The 24,079-nt window shown below is 29.0% G+C and overlaps 1 protein-coding gene across 1 annotated transcript; it reads right to left on the bottom strand.

The window, feature by feature from the left end:
• Positions 1 to 21,315: 21,315 nt before the first annotated feature.
• LOC119682613 lies at positions 21,316 to 21,630 on the bottom strand. The gene has a single exon (XM_038096102.1). The coding sequence runs from the start codon at positions 21,628 to 21,630 to the stop codon at positions 21,316 to 21,318; it is 315 nt and encodes a 104-aa protein (XP_037952030.1).
• Positions 21,631 to 24,079: the final 2,449 nt, after the last annotated feature.

Raw genomic sequence — 24,079 nt, 5'->3', positions numbered from 1 at the left:
CAGGTAAAACCACACAATGGAATGTTTGAGTGCAGTTTATTATCTTGCAAATATGGTTAGCTAAAGTTTTTTCTTATTAATATCGACTTCTATATATTTGAAAGCACAGACCTTCTGCATTACTAAAACGTAAGATGAAAAATTAACTAATTTCTGCGTTTTTTTTAAATTTTCTGCATTCTTTTGAAAAAAAAGAAACATTTTTCTTCAAAAGATAAGATTGATAATTTTCAAAAAAAATATCGAATTTCAAGAACCATAAATTCTATTTAATATATTGGTTGAAAAATCCTGAAGCTAAGCTATAAAAATACATATTTTTTGACAAATTCCGACTTTATTCATCAATATTTTTTTCTTCAAGTGCATAACATTTCGATACATCTCTTGTACAAAAATTTATATGTAGGACCAAAGATAAATCCCGAAGATTGGGAACGCCTTTCGGATAGGTGTTTGTTTAGTCAATGACTTCTACATTGGATAAAAAGTTTTATTTCTGGAGCATTTTCGAAAGGGGTTTGTAAGTAGTAAATGCTAGCAAGCAAATTTGGTGAATAGGTTAGATGTGAAAGCAATTCGAAGTGTATAGTAAATAATTACTTATAAGTGCGTCTTCCTACCGCAGTTGGGAGGAAGACGATGAGAGTGCCTCTCATCTACTATGTTTTTACCCAGCTCATGCACGGCAGCGACTTAATATTCTAGGGGACCCTTTTTTTGAGGACCTGGACCAGTTACAGGACTTGATGCTAAACAGCATTTTATGCTTCGCTAAAGGTTCCAGGTGGTTTTAAGCCCTGAAGTTTTCCTATAGGTATATACGGTAACACAATTGGCCAATTGGCCTAAGTGAATCCACTAGGGATCGCCGGTATAACTGAACCTAACATTTGTTTTAGAACTCGCTTTTTCGAAATTATAAAAAATAAACCCTCACCACACCTTTTTGTATACGATATTGCTTTCTTTTTTTAATTTAAAATACTTTTTCTTCCGCTTGAAAGCACTTTGGAGTCAAACTCCTAGTATATGTATAAGGAAAACATATTATAGCATACATAGTCTGCTATTATGTTATATTAACACAAGTTTACAACACAATATATTTTCAATACCAAAAGCCTTTCTTGGCAACTGTCCTTTCAAGTGTTTACTTGTTTGTAATTATCTTAACATCAACATTTAATACTTTAATTAATTGCTTGCCGGGTTTATTGCGGACACTTTTTCATTAAACATAATGACAAATACATAGCAATAAATTACAGATTTTGCCATGCAAAGGAATGTGAGTTGCGTCATAAGAAAGACAAACGAAGAAAGTAATTTAGTTAAAATTAAAAAGTAACCCCAGACCAAGTAGCGTCTTTAAATGTAATTAAAAAGTGTAATTACTGAAACCAATTCATTACAAGGTAATAATAATATAAACTCAATTATAAGTATGGCAAATATGTATTAAAATTTTACAACATTTCGTTTCGCTAAAAAAAAGTTATTTACTAAATGCACATATATCTGCAGCACGTACAAAAGTATCTACGACATATTTCAGATACTTTTGTATGGCTGCTGCAGCACTGCCAGTAAAACTTGTTAGCTATCAAGTAATTTAGTTGCCAGTAAAAAAGGGCATTTCATGCTGAAAAGGGGCAACAAAGAGAATAATTTCAGTAAAGGCAAAGCTAATGGTAATAACAGGGGGATACATCGAGGAACGACAACAAGAAAGAAGAAGGGAATATATAATTAACACAAGCCTCAATCAATGGTTTAATTTTATAAGGCAACTGCAGTCAAGAATTTTTTAATAATACATTTGCTGCAAGACAGGCTTGACGCTTATATATACGAGTATTTTTATATGTTTCAAATGAAGGTTTGAAATGGAAAAGGAAGTGTTCGACACATATGGTCTGCCTGAATTACTTAAAGTTATTCTTCTGCGCATTGCCAAGATGCATAACCAACGTCAGTTGTCTTTATACGTATTTGGGATTGTTTGGTTGTTGGTTTTAAGCTGTTTTCTTTTATTTCAGCACTTCTATATAATATGCATAATACATCAGTTTTATTATACCCTACACCAGACCGCAGTGTACATTAAAAATTTGCTGTGAAGACGCCTTGAATAGGTACTTTGACGTCCCAATATGTGAACTGGTTTACAGTTTGTGTTTTAATTAAATTTTATGGTAAAATTACACTTTCAGGACTAAGACATCGTTTAATGTATAATGTGTATGAGTGTTTTTTAGAAACATTTTACAAATTCTCTTTAGTGTCATCGATTTCAATGCCAACCATGGTTTTTTTGGTATGCACAGAAATACCAAAATATTAAACATTAAGCGAAGTAAATCCATTTCTCATATGCTTAAATTTTTAAGTAAAGGAAAATCTTTTTACTTTAGTCAAAGTTTAACACACATTTTACAATAAGATTCTATGAATTATAGTAATTAACCGTTATATTTTAAGTACAAATACTTTTTTTACAAATTGGATATTTTCCAAAAATGTTTAGCTCTCCAAGGAGACAATAGATAGATAGTCTCCTAGAGGTGGACAATATGTGTTTGGGATTCGTGACCATAAGGGTATAAAGGAAGATCAAATCAAAGACAGTGTTGCTAAAACTAGCGCTAACCTTGCAGAGAATCAAATAAGTGAAATATTTAGATCTTACGCGATATATCAGAACAGATGTTGAAAAATGCCAAAAACAATTGATATAACTCAAGTACCTTCAAATTCTCTAAACCCAGAGGTCAGTGAAAACACTTATTCGATTAAAAATGACTGCAGTATGTTCGTTAGACATTTAGTAAGGCACTATATGGTTGCCGTGTTAAATTGGTGATATAATTTTAATACCACCAGCAGTGAAAAATATAGGTGCCGGTCAACAATCAAACTTCAGAGCATGTCTTCTATTTCTACTCAGCTGTTTCGATCAGAATCTTATGGAGGTACCTGTTTTAAAGCGCTGAGTTATAGCGTTGAAATGAATTATCTCTCAAATTTTCCTTATACAAACACACGTCTTGTATGTCGTATTAACTACCTTTAAGAGCTCTAATCTGGTACTGTTATGTACTTTTAAGGTCTATGCGTCGTCTCAGCCAACCAGCTTTACTTATATACCTATTTAATATATAAGATTATTAGAAGTGATAAAAAAAGTTTACAGTTTAAAAGTTTATAAAAAACATATATCTATTCTTACTGTAACATAAACATGCATTTTTTATAACCTCATTCTTCTCCATCTTTTATATTATTGTATTGTCGGTCAATGATTTTACTGGCTCAATACGTATGATATGCAAAAAGATACCATCAATCTAATCAATCGAAACACTGATCAAAAAATTTTCATTAAAGAATCTCTATTCTTCTCCATTTCTTATTAAGTATCGCCGTTCAATGATTTCACTGGCTTACTATATATGACGAGGAAAAACGATATCATTAATCTATCAATCGAAACACTGATCAATATTCCATTGAAAGTACTCTTTTAAAGGATTCGTTATAATCATATTAAAAATTTTATTGAATTTTATATTGGAAACAAAATACAGATAGAATATCTTTATGAAATGACTTCTACTTATACTCATAAAATCAGAAAGACTTACAAGTACAATACCACAGAACACAGTTTTTATAAATACTTAAAGCAATTTATTTTTTCGTAGGGTGTCTGGTAATTTGATATTGGCCAATAGAAAATAAAAAACTGGTAATTAATTTCCTCTCTTATATTGCGTTTTTTTTATACTTTAATTATACGAGTAAGTCATTCTTATGCTGGTCTCGTATGAGTAAGTTGCTTCTTTATCTTTAGTTAATGCATCTGCGTTTAATTTTATCAACGACCAATGAAAACATCGTATAGAATGTGCGAAATATTATGAGTTTTCAGAAAGTTTAAAAAAACATAATTTAAAGTATATGTAAGCAATGTAGTTAAGAATGAATTTATCAAAGAAATTAATAATTAAAAGAATAATGTTAGCATGAAGTCTAAATATTAATGAAGTATGTTATGCATTGAATCTGAAAGATTTTTATAATACAGAAATTAAACATGAGACAATATTTAATAAAAATATGAAGCGGAAATAATAACAGGTTGAACGAAGGATACACACTCTTATATATGAGAGGATTATATCTTAAACTGTCAATTGAAATTAATTTTTAACATCGAAATAAGATATATACATCTAAATTGAAGATTTATACAAGAGTTGAGACTAATGTTACAGGCACATATCAGCTATAAATACAGAAACAAAATCAAGAACAAACAAAAACACATATATTTTAATTGATTTTATCTGATAGACGTATTGTAAACATGGAAATAAATATTGTATGAGAATTATATATCATAAGTAATATTGGTAGAAAAAATATATGTCAAAGACCATGTCTGTTGATTATAAGAATATAACATACAAGTCAAGAAAGAAAGAAGTTAACATTTAAATCTGAATGTTAAAATATTATACATATGTTTAGAAAATAATATTAATATTGTATATAGAATACACAATGATATACTTGGGGATTTTTGTGCTCTCTCCAGAGAAAGTTTTTATTAACAACACAGATATTGTTTAAATTTTAGTTCAATTTGAAGAACCTAACAAATGACCACCAAAGAAAAATTCGGTTAAATAAATTTTGGGGTTCTACTTTACTCTTCTCGTTACATATATGGGTAAGGTGAAAAATGAGGAGTCTAGCTTGCTTGAACATAATTTATTTGCAGTGAATGAATAGAGAAGAGTTCATTTCCACAATCCTATTTTAGATTTTTTTTTCATCAGAGGAAGGATAGGCCTCATTCCTTACTAAGGGGGAAGTTAGGTCAAATTCATAACTTCAATTCCTACTTGCGAAATTCCTTTGAACTCCTCCAATAAAGTATTTATTGGCGTATTATTTTGATACGTGTGTAGTTTAGAACACCGTGGTTACCATCACTGGCAGTTACCCACCTACACAATACTGGATTCTGTCGTCCTTTTTTTAACTCACCTGACAGAGTTGTCATTCTTAGGGATGTCCTTAGAGGCATTGCCAAAATTTAGGAATAATGCGTGTTTTTTTCTACGTTTTTAGATTACTTTGGGTTTTATACCTCATTTCGATGGTGTTCTGAGTTTGACATATAAGCAACATATTTATCTGTGGTATCACAAGAGGCCATTATTTGTATCCATATTGGCTTCGTTGCACAAGACTGTCATTCTAACCTTAATAACTTAATTTTATAAAATCTTAATACGTAGATTGTCTGTGATTTTCCAAAATAGTAGATTTGGTATAGAAATCGATCATTTATCAACTACTGTATTTAATATAAATGAACAAGCTTTTGTGAAAATTCGCAATATATTATTCAGCTTTTATATTATGAATTGCAGAAATGGAGAAATTGAAAAAAAGTGAAGAAATAATTATGTATTGATAAATATGTATGATAGTTTTACTACATGCTAAGTATAACAAACTTGTACATATGGTCTTGTCTTAAGTGAAATAAAAGCTAGTAGATGCAATCCTATTCGAAAAGAAGTACCGTTTCTTACAATAAACTCTGAAAACTGGATCACATAAATTCTCTTATCGAAATCAGTTAAGTCTACACTTGTTGCAATGAAAACTAGATGGCACTAATTTTAATCCCATATTTCTTTCAAGCCATAACACATTTGTTCCACTTTTCTAGCCAAATTGTATTTGTCAACCACGTCGCAAATTCTTTTCCTGTTGTGCACAAATATTTCAAACCTTGAATTTAATTACTGCAAAATTGTAACAGTGCTTATAAAGATACTTTGCTCATATATAACAAAATTATAACGTACACGAGATTCTGATTTTTACAAGATTCTGCTTTTTACAGGAATATATTTTCTTGGTTTTTTTTTTTCGTTAACGCCAATTAATTTTTAGTATAGTTGGCAATAATCTCGAATATGTTTTGTATAAAAAGCAGGCAGGAATATCACTTCATAAATCAATATTGTCAACGAAGTGTGTGCTCTTTAAATTTATCTGCAAAAGCAAAAGATTAAATTACAAGCATTAGAAAATTGAAGAACTCAAGTAGAATATACAACACTCCCCACTGCTTGAGAATAAGAAATAAATTAAATTAATTTCTGGCCCGGTGTCTATGAGGATTTCTATTTCTATATTAAATTCATTTTTCTTTGTTTTTGTTAAAATTCTGAAAAGTTATTTCCTCTGCACGGAGGACTTTATTTCATGTACTTCAAGCAAATAAAAACCAGTGCAAGCGACAATTGATATCCGTCGATCAATGAATGCAACTTGAGAAGAAGAACTAAACAAACAACTTCTCGACGCAGACTGTGACTCGAGATACTCGCCGTATATTCGAGACTTCAAAGATTTTCAAGAAGTTTGCGATGCATGAAAACTTGTTGCACTGGCCGGCAGACGACAAAAAAAAAAACAAAAAAATTTCACGCAAAAGATTTTCTTTTGATAAAAAAAAGTTGTAATTTAAGTAACACTTTGACGTAAAAAATATAAATTTATTTATGTATCTGAGTACATGTCCAACTTATCGTTTTCATTTGGTGGCAAGGTTGCTGTCTCACCTATGCTGCTGCTTTATTACGTTATTTCATCTTTTTTTTTGTCGCACTGAATTGAGTTAACAATTTGAACAATTTTTAGTGGATGGCTCAGAAGAAGGCGACCAATTGAATTGTTAAGAGATTTTTAGAAAGTACAAATATTTTAGCATCGTCGTTTAAAATTTATTGATGGTCGATCGATTGAGGAGCAGTACATTTAAAAAATTGTTTAATCATTGAAATATGTTAACAATATTTTGACATTTTTGTCTTTAAAGTGAATACATATAGATTGATTTAGCTTCAAGTATAGTATATTGTATAATAATTGGTTGTAAAAAGAAAAAACTCTTTAACAGATTGTTACTGCATTCATTTTAGTAAAAGGGCTAAGTATGAATTGGAACATTAAAAATGATTCGAAACTACGAACATTTTGATGTTCTAAATATAGTGTGACTCAAAGGAGAATACCATATAGGGTTCTAGTACTTACTGATATTTTTATTTGTATAAAAAAACAATAAACTTTCTTAGCAAATTAACAAAACTCCGGAAAAATGTGCGAACATACAAGTCAAGTACGGCTCAGTTGGTCAGTTGGCTAATGAACGCTGACTCTGAGCTTCAAATTTTGCAGGGCATGAGTTCAATTGAAGCTACTTGCAATCTCATAAAAATTATTTACGAATAATGAAATATAAGAAATATTTCAAAGACCTCTGATGATAAGTATTTGGCAATACTTGAAACATCTGTATAGTCAGCCAAAAATTCAAATAATTAAAATAATATAAAAGAGTTTTTGTTGTTATAGTTCAAGACTTTTCGAAACCTCTTTATACAAAAAAACAATAATAAAATGAAGCCTTGCTAGAGAAGTATAAACAATTGAATTTTTCGGTATAAATACTCAAACTTATATCTTCTCGGATTGCTTGATATTCATAATGCTCGAACGCTTCGATCATCTATATATATCGTTCGTAGGAATGTATATTACAAGTAAATATTTAACGAACCCTTGTAACATATTTCATTTATGTTCTTTGAAAAAAGCTATACATTTTAAAAAAACTATATATTTGTGTAAAAATGAGTAAATAAGGTAGTGAAAAGTAAAACAAACTGATTTAGGAATCCTTCGGTGATCAGACTTTATCACAAAAAATGTTTTCAAAGGTGCGATACTCAAAAATCATCGATAGACAACAAGAGATTTCGAAAATACTATTTACATTTTATTTGGATTAGTTCATATAATATTAAAAGACGTATTATGCCATTTGGTGAAAGAACACTCAATTTTTTGCAAAAACAATAAAGCGTTAAAGAATATTTTCTGTTCATCAAACTATGATGAAATACATGATATCTGGCGATAAGATATGGATCTATGCATACGACCCGGAGACAACTGATCTATTAAGTCAATATGGTACAAAAGGTGAGGCAAAACGGAATAAAGGCTATGTTAAGAGTTTTCTTCGACTATTGTATTACGAATTCATTCTGTCGGTACATACATAACAAGTTAATTCACTGATTCGATAGCTGACAGCTAATTTCACATTGCAGTGTTTCTTCGAAATCATTTCATCAAAAATTTAACTCATTTCATTTTACAACTATCGTATACGCCTTCTGAGTATTCTCTAGCATCAAGACCACGTTTCGGGGACACTGTTTTGGAAGGATTGAGAAATATAAAAATCGAATCGTTTCGTGCTTTAAAGGTCAATCCAAAATTGTTTCCAGGGTGGTACTTTAAAGGCAATAAAAAATGTTTAATATCTGGACCAATTTTTGGATTATATAGTTATGTGTATATAAACCTTTCTAATGCAGAAAACTTATGATTTTTTTACTTTTCCTTTAAATATTATAATATTCCATATAACATATGAAAACATTTGAAATTGTGTTCAAAATCTGAGAGACTATGGAAGTAACTCTACTATTTGTAAGTCCTTAGACTTACATGTCTGCGTTAAAATATATAAGATACATAAAAGATATAAAATAAGTTAACATTTGTCGTAAAAAGATCGGTATTTTACTTATCGTCTTCATTCAAATAGCTCAAATAGATCCACATAAACTCATTTACACTATAGTTATTGGAAGAGTTAATTCTTTATCTATTTTATATATTTTTAACAATAAACAATTAAGTAATAAAATTTATTTAAAACAGTTAAAAAGTCTTGTCTAGACACAAGGGATATAGTACTTCAAATTCATTACATAATTTTTTTTTTATTTTTTAGTATTGGTGGTGATGTAAAAATTTAAATACTCTGCTTCTTACTGCTTTTATCAAGTAGCGTTAAAAAAATCTTTTTCTTTTACTCGTTGTTAAAACTCAGATCATACATTAGAAAGAAAATTGCTATATAAAACAAACTTACTAAAGCAGTTGATTTTAAACTTTTTTAGTATCCTTTTGTACATTCAATGAATGCGTATTATGATTGTACACAGATATGCCTCAGATATAAAAGCGCTGTGATATGGAGTTTCTGTTTGCGAAACTTAAAGATGAAGTAAAAATTTTGTTTAAGAAAGAAAAGTTATTCTGATTGTATTGCTTAGAATTTTATATGTTTATATGTACTTAGAACTCATGGCTTTATTTTACTTTTCTTTAGCTGTGTACTCAATTTTCAACATAGAGACATGCTCTTTTTTTAATAGTAATAGTGCATGAAAGTTCTATACTTAAAGTTATTTTGTGCAAAATTTTTATTTAGTATTTTGGAATATATATTCATTTTTAATCAATTTTGAGTCCAGCTACAAATTACCTAGTCACGAAATTTTGAAAACTGTAGGCTTGGTGATCTCACAGCAAGGAATGCAAATCCATTTACCAAATAGTAATACCGATGCCGCGTCAGAAAAACAGAACCCCACCATTTTCACTGAACTGATCCTCAAACGCTAATAGTAGTTCTAGATTTATTAATACACTTATTGTATTAACGTAATGCAGGTTGTCTTGGATTTATATGAAATATAGGGGAATATTAATTTTTATCTAAAAAATTTGTCTAAAAAATATAAATTTATTCATTAGTACACATAGGCACAAGAAAGATTGTGTTTTTATTGCTAAAAAAAGAAGTAGTAGTAAACTATTTTTATCTTAAAACTAAGTGACTAGTTTGGTTAACAACAGATATACAGAGGGTCAGATATTTCGCAAAATGATGACACCGTTAAATTCTTTTATTTTATCATTCTGATGAAGGTTATATGTGGACACAGTGTTACAATCATGTAGCTCCAATAAATAGTGCTTTTATACCTTTTTTAGTTACCATATTTTTGAATGCATTTCAATTAAAAATGTTGTTTACCTGAAAAAGAAAAAAAATTACCATTAGTTATTATTATATTTCAATTATTAAATTTTAATATTTTTAAAACATTTATTTTTCATGTAAATAAATATAAGAAAGTTTCGGCACAAGTGTAAACCAACAATAAAAATTAAACAAATTAAAGTAGTGCATAAAGTAGTGCTGTAAGTGAGCATAAATTCCTTATGACAGAAAAGAATGTTCATTTTTCTTTTTGACATTCCTATTAAACATGAACTTAAATTTTAAAACTTCGGAAGTATATTAACAAGCAAAAGAAAAATTCCCTAATATAAGAATTAGCTTATTGAAGTTGTTAACTTTTATCGCCTAGAATAAAGTAACGAATGCCATATCACATACCATCTAAAATAAAGTTGTTACAGTGTAACATCAATCATCTGAAATATGGCTGGATCGTACATATCGTTAAAAAAGAAACGTAAAAATCACTCGTAATGTATTTCATAGACTTTGAAAAATTTTTGACTAGAACCATTAAGGATTTTGAAACAGAGGAAGTGAAAATACTCCAAAAATACTTGGAGAAGATTAAACTCTTAAATTCATTAATTTAGAATATAAGATTTATACAAATATGATTTAAAATATATGCCTCAAATATGATTTAAAAAAAATAACGCCAGTAACATGTTTAACGATTTATGTAACAAAGCTGGTAGAAATTCTTATGAAATCAATTTCAAAATAGATAATGCTCTTAACTTTGAAGCTTAAGACTGAGATTAAATGTCTTCAGTAAGTCATCAGTCTTATAAGTTCTTTCATTCTTTATGTGTTGCTTATATTTATTTAATTTTCTCAAGCATTTGCATATACCAGGTATTATACGATGGAATAATAATAAGCCTTGCTCAACGTTAGTGATTTCGAGACGCTTTTATATTGGATGTAAGGCGCTCATAAGTTGACTCCTCCTAACTCACCGCAATATTAAATCCTGTAAGTACGCGATATTATTATATGTTATGTTCTCTAAGTATATCGAACAGTATTAAATTAAGTTATGGTTATTCATCTCTGAGTAATTTTTGATCTCTTCCTCTAATTATCTGAGGGTGGTATTTAGAATGTTGCTTAGGACTATTTCACTTAGGGATTATTTTGTGTTTGTTTAATGTACCTAAATTTTCATTTACGTATTTATAAGTTGATACCTTTAAGATTTGTGTTGTCTTGACTTGTTATCCTGTTTGCCCAGAATATGTGTAATATTCTGTAACGATCCACATTTGGCAACTATATAAGAAAACGGCAGAGCATTACCATTTAGTAATAGTAGTATTGTCGACGACATTTGAGCCATAACTTAGGTATAAATTAAAAGAAATATTTTTTTAAAAAAAAATAATTTTTAAATAAAAAACATAACTAATGTGTAATATTCTGTAACGAGCCTCAGTTACTAGCTTGAATAATTGTCAATTATGTTTTTAAGTAAATAATTTATTAACCTTTCGCACAACAACTTTTGATATTTATCGATATCTTAAGAAATTCCATATGACTTTTTTTTTTATTTAAGTAATTATACAACTAATTACTATGCTAAAAAATAATTGAAGTCTTATTTGTAGTTGTTTCAATCATATAGGGGGGAAAAATAATGTGTATTAAATTGGATTGAAATATAATCTACAGACTTGAAAGTTACGTATTTGAATATTTAAATACAATATGTGTAAATAATTGAAATACAAAATAAGTTTGAAATTATATTACTCTTAAAATGACAAACTGACAAGTTTAGTAATTTGATATATTTTTTATTTTTAATTAACTTAATCTGCATTTAAGCTCATTTATGTGTACATTCAAACACTAATTACTTACAAAATGTTTTTGACTTAAATTTCAATTTTGTGCAAAAACAAACCCAAATTAATGCACCTTCTGCGATACTTTATGTAATATTTCAAGAAAATAATTTAAATAAATCAATTTTGTTAAATTACATAGAAAAAATAAATCAGTTATAGTTACCTGAGTTAACAGAGTTTCTTTTTATTTACAGACTCCAACTGCTAAGAACATAATCAAGTGTATTTTCATAGAAACCAGCGATAAATCATTGTAAATATGTTGCTTGTTTGCAAGTGCTTAGCGCAACATGTTGCAGCAACAGAGTTGTGATTAGCATCATACTTTTTAATAACTGAAGTGCAAAAAAAAATACATGCTTTCTATCAAGTTCAAGTCTCTAGCACTTGTCATAATTTGTAGAAATTCATGTTTCAAAGCAAATTTACTGCAAACTGATATTTTTTACAGAAAGATTTTATAGAAAATGTTGAGGTTGGGTGCATATAAGCGGTTCTTCAATTTATGATTTCGCCAACACTTCATTGAAGAGAGTAGGACTTAAGTCATAGTGAAAACTCAATTAAAAGGTTTACGTTTCCGAAGTTATAAAACTTGTCAGTTATTTTTTTATGATGTTTACTTTTATTTATTATGCAAAAATATTATTTCCGCGTCTTTGGTGGACTGTGAAAAAAATATATACTTTTTCTCTTAACAAGTTTTTAGTTTTTAATCTCAAACTGTGAAATGCTGACCAGCCCAACTAAAAGCTGATTTGTCGTGATTACTTTAAATATTTTTTATATATTTATTATTTTTTTTTGCAATCATATTTTTTATATAAATAGATTTTGATTTAGGCATGTGCTGCGTGGTAGTAATTTGTTAGATTTCGATTTAAAATTTTATTAATAGTATAAATTGTTGCATGCACGTATGCGTTTTTGTTACTATTTTTGATCGTATGATATGCGAATGCGTATGTGCGTGCTTGACAGCTCTCAGGTTACCGCAAAATATACTTTGAGCCACACGTTTGCCTATATTCAATTGCTTTTAGGTACAGACATTACCTTTCGAGATACGAGTATGTCTTATTTTAATTTATTTTTCAATATTATTTTATGAGTTGTAGGAAACGGTATTTCCTAATCTCGACTTTGGCAGAAATAATGATGCTGTACTGCTGGAAATTGGCAATAGGCCGTTTTAGTTCGAATGACATATAATTTTTTAAATTACCAGCCGGAATTGTTAAGGCGCCAGATATCCAATTTTATATTCAATTCAGTTACATTGCCTTCGAGACGTAGCGCAGCTGGTAATATTAATTAAACCGTGCTTGACACACAATTTAACAACGTCCACAAAAAGAACAAGTAAATTTATTTTCTGCACGAGATTAACATCGTATCTTCAATGATGAAGATTTTTTTTGTCAATTTTTTTTTTCGAAATCTCAATGAATATGTTAAGTTTAAAAACCTGTTGCATTAGAGGCAATAAAAATTCAAGGAGTACCCAAATGCAGTCAGTGTAATTTTCCAAGAAAATTAGCATTTGTAGTTAGAACTGCAGCTTGGAATAGATGGCATTTTATTGCCGAGTACAGAGATTGATTGTAATCGTAGAACAACTTTAATGACCCACATTGATTGCGAAATGTACTTAGATTAAATTAAGTGACCACTTCATGACAATACGGTGGAAACAAGCATCGGTTGGATAGTTTAATTGAGTGAACACAAGAAATTTTGTATAATGGAATTTAAAAAACATATTTAAAGTTAAATGAGATTAGCTAAATATCAGAGGTATATAAGACTAAAACAAAAAAAACTGTTTTTAAATAGTAATTGCTTATAATTATTTAAATTGTTTTAGTTTTTCAACGTATTTTTAATTTCTCATAATTATTTTTATTTCTAATTACTATCAATGACTTCTTAAATAACTCTTTTTATTCTTTCTTAGTTCTAATACTTAAAAGACGCTTATATGTAATATTATCGCATTTTTATGATTGTAAATCCTAAGTGCGAATAAATTGACAAATTACAAGTTTTATCTACCTCAAAGAATGAAATATTACAACGGATTCCTAATAAATTTTTTAATAACATTTTTGTCGTCTCTTTAAAATTAAGCAAATCAGCTTTTAACATTTTTCAAATTCCATTACACAAAATATTTTGTGTTCATTTAATTAACTGCAAACATATTGAAAATTTATCTAAATTCTAATACGCTTCATATATCGTAAATGTCCTTGTCCTTGCATCTACATAATACAAAACAATAAGTTTATTATCTGAACACTAAAGACAGTGTTTATTTTAAGGTTGACTTCTTTTTTACCATCCATATTTTATATATATATAACTGAGACTATTCGATGAGCTGTTATATTCTTTCTGCAAAAACAAAACAAAGGCAATACTGTATCGCCCAATATAGCTAGGAACAAAATTATTTATTATGTCAGCAAAAGTATTCTTCAACACTGACGATCTGTACGCTTAATGTTATTACGCAGAAGATATACGCAGCTGTACGACGCAGCAAATGTGGGACTGAAAGTAAATGTTGGTAAAACCAAGGTTAGATTAGGTGGATGGCGCGTGCTGACCCTTGTCAGCACTTTCAGGTTATCCGATAAGTTTGCTTGCGTTATCTCTTTCAAGCCAGTGAAAAAGCGATCCCCGAGACATTGAAGTCGCCTTGTCTGAAGTTCTGAACAGAGACAAAGAAAATGGTTGATAGATTCTACCTCCGCTTCACCTTGACAACACCTGCATAATCCGCTTGTTGGAACTCGCCACCGTTGGAGCATAGCATGGCACAGTGGCCCTTTAGCACTTCAGTGAACACACGAACTGCAGCTTTGCTGAAGCCTAAAAGGCTGTTTGTTTTATTTTTGTCCAACCTAGACCATAAGGTTTTAGCGACCTCAAAGTCTTCGCGGTTAGTCCATTAATTGTTTGTCACCTATTGATGATTTCCTCTATTATCTTAAAGACTTCACATATTGGTAATACCAAAGTATTACTTGATACGAAACGACCGTAGTTGGTGCATGGGAATGCTCGAAATAAAGAATGACAGAGATAGTTAAGAACTATACATACTTAGGAATAATCATTACCAACAGCAATAATGTACAGCTGTTCAATGTACATATTATAGCAAAAAAGTTAGGAGTAATCTGACCTTTAATTTCGATTTTGGCTATTAATTTCCATAAAATCAAATGTCCTTGCTACACAAGACCCTTCTAAAATAAGTTTTCTTTATACAGCTGAAATGTGAACGCTATCTGTAGTAAATATATCCATATTAAGGTCTATAAGGATTAATTATTAAAATGTTATTTGGTCCAATATATAAAAGTGGTGATTGGCTTATTCGATATAATGACGAATGTTATCACTTATATGGCGAAGTAATAGATTTTTAAATTTCTCGTTGAAAAAAAATAGAACAGAGACTCAGATTCAATGAAGAAAGCACACTTATTAATTTTATTTTTTTTATTAAAGAGTAGACGTGAAAATTGCCCAACAGCCGGTATGCGACCAAAAGAGTCCTATTGCACCAGTTTCACTATCAATTAAACAAAGCCCCTTAAAGCTTTGTGAATAAAGTCTAGAACTAAATCTAGAGAAGAGCTCTTAATCTGCTCTGGTGACAGAAATTCTTTATGAAACAGGTTTCTTCTGTGCGTTATTAAAGCTGGACAGTCACAAAGAATGTGCATGGTCGTTTCCTCATCTTTGAGGCATAATCTGCATTCCGAGTTAGCAGATAATTGCAGTTTATGAAGGTGATATTTCAGACCATAATGACCTGTAATGAAACCCGTTATCAACCTTAAATTACATTTTGAGAATTTAAGAATGTTTTTGTAGGAGTACGGTGTTATCAGTGCTTTGCTTTGTCTGAGTCCTGGCAAGTTGACCCAGTACTCCAGTAAAACACATATTAAAAAAAGTAACTATGAGGAAGAAAAGTTATCAATCACTGATGGACAACAGCTGGGGGCAGAAGTAGATAGAAGAGGCCTTAAATCTGTAAAGAACCGACTTGGAGTATTATAACCTAAGATGATAATTATAAATAGGAATATATTAATTTGAATATTTCTCTAATATTTGTTACTAGACTTATAAAACTATTTTTCTTTAATGCCAAGATGCTTTTGCTCTTAGTGAAGAACTTCATGAACAGTATTTAGCAAAACAAAATTTCCTATTTTACCGACAAATGTATTCTACAATTTGTCTTAAGAACATTGATTTAAAATAAATAAGAACTCAGTTATCGCTTGACATAAGAATTACTAGAATACCAGAACAACGTAGCTCACTTATTAAAACAAATTATGTTGGAATTAAAACTCTCTCGTGATAAATATAGCAAATTAAAACACTTTCTAATATTTTTTGATAGTGCGTTAAATAAATAGTTATAATTTATAAGCAGCTTAATATTTATTTTAATTGGATAGTTATAATACATTAAGTTAGTTCATGTTTAAGCTGGCAACTTCGTGGCTGTGTGCTGTAAGACATTCACACTGTCTCATTTAGGCGGTTTGGCTCATTATAGCCACTAATAAGGATGATTTACCATATTTTAAAGAGCTTTCATATAAGTGAGTTAGCTCATTATCAATAAATCAACCCATTTAATTGGAAAATTGTCAAATTTTCGACAAGGAAAATTAACAAAATTTGAAATATGTGTCATATGTTTTATATGTAAAATGTAAATAAACAGGAGCTAAACTGTAAACAAAGGCACTGAGGAAGTTAGTATTTAATAAAAACTTTGTTTTTATTAAATGAAGATGTGATTGATATATAAAATATACATAAATGAGTTAATATATCAATTATGTATCAAATTTTTTTGTATGATATATTATTAAGTAAACTTTATGAAAGTTTATAAAAGTTCTATCAGCTGTATAAATGAACTAATTATAATGTGAACGTTCACTCATTAACATAAATGAGCAAGTGCCTAAATTAGACAGTGTGAATGTACTATTAGTAGTATATGGTAGTATATGGTAAAGGATGCACATGCTAAATGTAGAAATGCTTTTGGTATAAAAATTTTTTATTTGAAGTATGGTAATGCAAATAAAATACAAAAAAAAAATAAAAATAATAAATATTTTTTTGAAAAAGATCTTTATTTTTAGACTAATATTTTATACGTGGACTTTCCAAATAAAGTTGGCTTAAGTTATTTTAATAATTTTAAAACTTATTTATAATTCTTTCTTTGTTTACTCTGCATTTATTTATTTCATAAAAATATTCCTAACACACTTGAAGTAATCAGTCGAAGATAAGAAACTCTATTGACAGTGCCACAAAGCACTTGACAAACCTAAGTGTCAGCGTGAAACCAGTCTCAAGTAGTCGAAGTAGAATGTGTGGACGCACATGAAGAGTCGTTTTCAGTTTAGAAAAAATATTTAATAAAGAAATACAAAGAAACCTAAAGAAAACACTTGAATCTAATAAAGCAAGACTGAAGTACGGAGGAATAAATGCCAAATATCAACACTGGGCAAAAGTGCGGTGCCAATGCATTCACAAAAACGTATACCTCACAATGTTGTACTGGGGGACATACTCGTATATTTTTGAAATTCTTTGATGACTTGACAATGTTAAATATAGAATTTGCTCCCCTGCAATGGGGACTGAAGATTTTACAATAAATGTACTGTAATAAGCAATTGGAAGTAATTTTGAATTTGCGCACCAATGAAAGAGAATATCATTACTGGAAGTGGTGGTATTGTAAGCAACTACAATCAATGTTTATTTTATTGATGTTTATTTTTACATTTCCTTGAAGTTCATCAAATTTAAATAATTTTCATAAAGCAGTGGAAATATATATACAATCTTTTAAAAAGAAATCATTTGCTGACAATAATTTTATTAGTGTTATTAATTCACTATTTTATATTAATTTTTTATCTTATTTTATTAATTTAATTTTTCTATTATCTGAACTTAATAAAATTTTGTGCAATAATTTCATAATCATTTTAGTTATGAAAATATCTTATTAAACGAAATTCTTTGCAATATTTTCCTGGCTTTATAATGCATTTAATATTGAAAATAAGTAATTATATATGCACTGTGTGTGACTACGTCAGTCATCGCCTGTTTTGAATAACGGTGAGGATAATATATTAAATTGAAACGTTGAATAATGTAGAATGACAAGTAAAAGTTACTTTGCAGCTTGTATGCGAATTGCAATTGCAACAAGTTGCTACAGACTAGAAGCAACCGACAACATCCAGCACAAAATCATTTATCAACGACTCGACTCATCTTATACAATACGAGTACAGACAACTTCAAAACCAACAACAACAAATTAGCTTAGTAACTTAGAAGAAAGTATCAGTATAACTCTGGGGGAGGTCGGAATATGTAACGTTAATACATTTTACTTCCCCAGAAGACAAAAAGAAAAGTGCATTAAGAAAAGATACTATTCAAGATCTGTACATGGTCTGTTAGATACGAATTTCATCTAAGGCCATAACATTGCTCTTAGTTTACCGTCATTATATACGTATGCATGAAGGCACCACAAGCGCTTATAGAGGTAATCAAACAACTTAGTTATTAATTAAAATTAGTTATGTCCGTATAAGCGAGATCGCGCCTCTTAATGACTGTAAAACAGTGTTTTATAAAATTATAAAATTGCTGCGGAGTTTTTTTGCTCTTAATTTCCTATGAATAACATTAGTGTATCTGAGTGTGTGTTAACAAATCTTTTTTTGTTTATTTTTCTATAGGCAATATACATTTTTGTTTTTTTTTAAATTATTAATAATATTTGTTATGCATATTTGTAAAAAATCTTTTCTTACAAATAACAATTTCTCATTTGAAAGTAAAAGTGTATATAGTTAACGTTTTTATGCTTATAATATATGTACACCCCAATGAATATTATATACATCCATATATATTTCGTTATCAACACTGTTGCACAAAATATTATAAAAAATACAAATTGTAGATAATATCTAATCAAATTTTCATCGAATAGGTGGTGTAAAGAAAGTAGTTTCAATGCTGAGATTGTCCGCAACGGATGCGATCCATAGTTCTACTAGTACAGAGCAACATTTTGTTTTTTGTTAAGTGTTGCTGATCCGTTTAGTTTTAATTATAAACTCAACACTTTTTAGACAAGAATCTTTCAAGACTATGAGAAAATTTACTGTATTTAAAGTCGAATCTTGTTGTTGCCAAGCATCAATAAAATTTTTAAAGAATTACTTTTTATGTGGAATCATAAAAATTCTACATAAGATCATTTAGAAAGCTTATTCGTAAAAACCAAACTAGCTAAGCAGTAAAACGAAATTTTCTTGCTGAGTGGTTGCTTACATATAATTACAGTATTTAAAAGAAATGATTTTATCTTTACATATGTTTAATTATAGTTCATCGATTAATTTTTAAGAAATTTCTCAAGTCTCTCCTGGACTCGTGATAGTAACCTGACCAGAAGTAATTTTTTAAAGATCTTGTTAAAACTCTGGATGTTTCAGTAGATCGTATTTAGAAATGATTAGAAAAGCTTTCTACGGCTTAGAAGTGATGTTAAAACTAAAAAAAAAATTTAATCCAAAAATCAGTTGCTGAAACACTTCTTAAGTTTTTATAACATAGTTTAACAAAAACAAGATATACATTTTGGGAGCATTTATAAATATTGACTTAAAACTATACTTTAAAAATTTAAAAAAAATATTAGAAGAGTAAACAGAAAAAGAAGAATGACTTTGAGAAAAGCGATGACTTTCATTGCAGCCGGAAACATTTTCTCATCGATTTTCAGGGTTGCATAGGCAGGCTGATAGACAGGCCTTATAAAAGTATAGCACGATAACTGATATATACTATATCATACTATCTGATAAATTGAATTTAATAATTATTGGAAAACATTTTCATTTGCAAAGGAGCTAAGTTTTGTGTCAGGAAAAAAACACTTTCAATTGACAATCACAGGAAAGTAAACGATTTTTCATGGAGAATCCTTTATCTATTATGCGTAAGAAAATAAGGCATTTATATAAAGATGATGAACAAAAAAGAATTACCGAAAGCATAAGAAGTATATTTTTGCAAATATAACTATTATAATATTTTATAATAGGTAGGTATAATAAATATAATATTATAATATTTTATAATAGGTAGGTATAATAAAACTTCTAATATTTTAATGCAATTATTATGTGAATAATAATGCAATTATTATGTCAACTGCGTTGACTTATAATAAAAGATCATTAATAATAATAAGAGTTTATTTCAAATTTAATTAAAGTTAATTAATTAAATAAAATTAATTAAAGTTCAGGTTTACTTTAAACTTACAATATTTATATATAACGGATTTTACTATTAATATTAATTATATAATTCTTTGTGTGTTATTAATATATAAATCCAACAATTAAAGTTATTAAATTAATAATTCATATAAAACTAGCAATATATAATCATATTTTTACATACAGCGTTAATGATATACGTTATGTTAATTAATTAACATCAACTTTTTACAGTTTCATGTTAGAAATTAAATTTTTGTGAATTATTATTATAACAACTTGTTTAAATTTTCATAAGCAATGAATTAAATAATTATTCATAATTAAAAATAATTAATGATTATAGTTTTAAAATTTAAACTGGAAAAAAATTTACTGTTCACTGAATTCAATAAAATTTATATAGTGTTTTTTGCAATCATTTTGTAAATGTCATTTGTAAACTATGACATTCTTAAAACTTATTGGGTATTTATCTAATGGAAGTCTCGTTATCTTTTAGCTCGACACACCGAATCTAACAATCTTTCAACATTTGGATACCTTTTAAATAATACGATTTATCAAGTCCCCCAAAATATACCTCAGTTTCCCATTCCACTGCATCATCTGTTTTCCTGGAACCATCTTTTTAAGTTTGAGAACAGATAATAGTCACTGGGAGCTAAATAAGGTAACAATTCGTACCGTAATTCATTTAATTTTGTCAAAGTTTTCATTGACGTGTGAACGGGTGTGTAATTCTGCAAAAACAACATTTTTTCTCCGACAATGTGATCATTTTTGCTTGATTTCCTTATTCAATCAATCCAATAATATGTAATAGTAATGTTATGGCTTTTTCTTTTCAAATGGTCTATGAAAATCATTCCACTTGAATCCCAAAATACGGAAGTCAAAACTTTTCCAACCGATTGATGAGTTCTTGGTCATTTGGGAGCATTACCTCCGGGCTCTACCCATTCTTCGGCTTGTTGTTTTTCCTCAGGTTTGAAATAATAGATCAAAGTTTTAACCATTGACACTACTTGACGCTAACAGACAGCTAGATAGTGTATATAAACATTTTCAAACAATTTTTTGATTGACGAAGTCATTGTCGTTTTTGGTCAATTGTTAGCAAATCCGAGCTTTCATCTTGCCGAAGCTTTTCCTTACTCAAATCTTCATGTGAAATATTTGATACATGTTCATATAATATATTTGTTATTTTTGCTATCTGACACAATTTAAGTTTTGGATCACCCAACACAATATCGTGAATTTTTTTAAATTTTTCTTCAATTGTGACCTCTTTTGGACCTACAGTCATATGACCAAAAACAGTCATATGACCACCTTTAAATTCAGCTTTCCAATATTTTAGTGTGGTTAGTGATGGTGCAAAGTTACCGTAAACAGAATCCATTTCCAATTTGATTGCATCATTGTTTATTCGTTTCAAATGGAGGAATTTTATTATCGATCGATATTAAATTTTAATATAATATTATTTACAAAAAGCTAACCACACATCTGATAAAGTCGAAACTTTTACAGCTGTCGTTTAGAACTTGCTAGATACACAAAACATAATTGATTTTATTCTGGCGTTGCCACCTGCTGTGAAGTCAGGTAATTATCAATCCACCTAGAATATTAGTACTTTTGTTACTTATACTTTTGTACTTAAGTAAAACAGTATTTATCAATTACTGTTATACTGCATTAAAAGTTATTCATGTTAACAGTTCTTGTAAATTTTATTTCTATTTATTTTTGTAGTCTCATATTATATATATATATATTTAATACACCTTAAGAAACTTTTGAACTCTTCCTCAAAGGAAATAATGTATGCAAATATGTATGTAAGTTACTAATTAAGTATTGCAATAAATCAAGCATAACAAGTAATTATACCTTAAGGTGATAAAAAAGTAATTTATTATTTTATGTTTCTTGCAATTAATTGTAATTAATCTAAAAAAATTAATATTCATTGCTTACAGTAATTGAACGTGTTCAAACAATTGTAATTTAATCAATCGGATTAGACCACAAAATTACTACTCAGACATGGAATTTGCTAATTTCATGTATGAGAAAAGTTTTTCATTTAATCAATTTTATAATTAGTTTTTAATTAATTTTAATCCTTAGGTTAAATTGTTAGTGATATTAATAATTTTATAATTATAGATGTTAGTACTTTTAAATTGAGATTTAATTGGAGACAAATACTATAACCATGCAACATTTTTTTAATAATTAATTATTTCATAATAAATATTTATAATTTTTTAATTATAATACATAAAAATACAAATTATGTAGATATTTCTATCAATATATTTTTCTTTCATTTTTGTAACTTTATTTCTTTGCTAGTTAATATACAAAAATGTCAAGAATAAAGAAAAAGCAGAATGGTAGTTACAATTTAGTTAATTATAAAATGTGTTTATAGAAGATTAAACAAACATTCTGTCTCACATGACTTGAAGTAGAATGTTTATCTTGAACTGGTAAGTAGGGTAGTCCAAAGATCATGTGGCATTTGAATAGAATTTTTTTCTGACCGTCCAGTTAGGCGAAAAACGCCACGAAAAGCGCCCGACTAGAGAGATAATGGCACATTTGTGGGAATAATTCCACTGCACTAATTCTTATAACACAAACATGAAGTCCTGAATATATGAATGTCGACTAGAGTAACGTTGTATCAGGGAAGCTAAGCCCCTATTCCCATTATTTGTAAAAAAGTTTTCATGGTCAATATACAGTCAGCGACAAAACTCTACATACACCCCCCATTTCTGCTAGTTCGTAAATCCAAAGACATAATAGAAAAAAAGTAATGATACAGTTTTGTTTAGAACTGTTTTTTAATAATAATAAACAAAAGAAAATTCATTCATCAATATAAATTAACGAAATTATTCGAAAAAAACCTAAAAAAATCATTGACAAAAGTCTACATACACTTCATTGATTGTTACATTTAGTTGACAGTAATTTAAATGTTAAACGGGAAAGTACCGTTTTTCATATTTCATGCTTGTGGCATGAGTCATACATTTATATAATGCACTTGGTTGTGCTTTGAGAGTGGTATTTAATTGACACGATGGGTCCACGAAAAGAATTTCAAGTGATATGCGAAATCTGGTTATTAAGCAAAGAAATGAAAAAAAACCTTATGGTAAAAATATCAAAACTAGTAAATTTGACTCGATCAACAGTTCAGACGATAATAAAAAATTATAAAAATAGTGGTTCTATTGAAAATAAGCCTCGCAGTGGTCGCCCAAGGATACTCATACGTAGGGATGTCAGCTTGGTTTTAAAAGAAGTTAACAAAAATCCGAAAGTAAGTGCCTTAAAATTAGTCGAACACATTGCTAATGCAACTGGAAAGCATGTCAATCTACGTCAAAGATATTTTTCCTACTTCAGTTGCAGCTACGGCTCCCCAAAGCATAGCACTGCCACCACCATGCTTTACAGTTGGCATTATATGTTTCGGATTCAGTGCTGTTTTCGCTTTCCTCCAAACTTTAGCTCTCCAATCGCGTTCAAATATATTGAATTTCGATTCATCTGTAAATAAAACCTGCTTCCAGAAATCAAAATCCTTTTCTTTATATTGTTTGGCAAACTCTAAGCGCAGCTTTCGGTTTTTTTCAGAAATTAAAGGTTCTTTGCGTGGTATTCTATCATGAAAACCGTGGCTGTTCAACGTTCTTTGTACTATACGTGGATTGACATGCTTTCCAGTTGCATTAGCAATGTGTTCGACTAATTTTAAAGCACTTACTTTCGGATTTTTGTTAACTTCTTTTAAAACCAAGCTGACATCCCTACGTATGAGTATC

This window comes from Teleopsis dalmanni, chromosome 1, assembly GCF_002237135.1.
Source record: "Teleopsis dalmanni isolate 2A chromosome 1, ASM223713v2, whole genome shotgun sequence".
NCBI lineage: Eukaryota > Metazoa > Arthropoda > Insecta > Diptera > Diopsidae > Teleopsis > Teleopsis dalmanni.
This window is presented reverse-complemented; position numbering and strand designations above follow the sequence as displayed.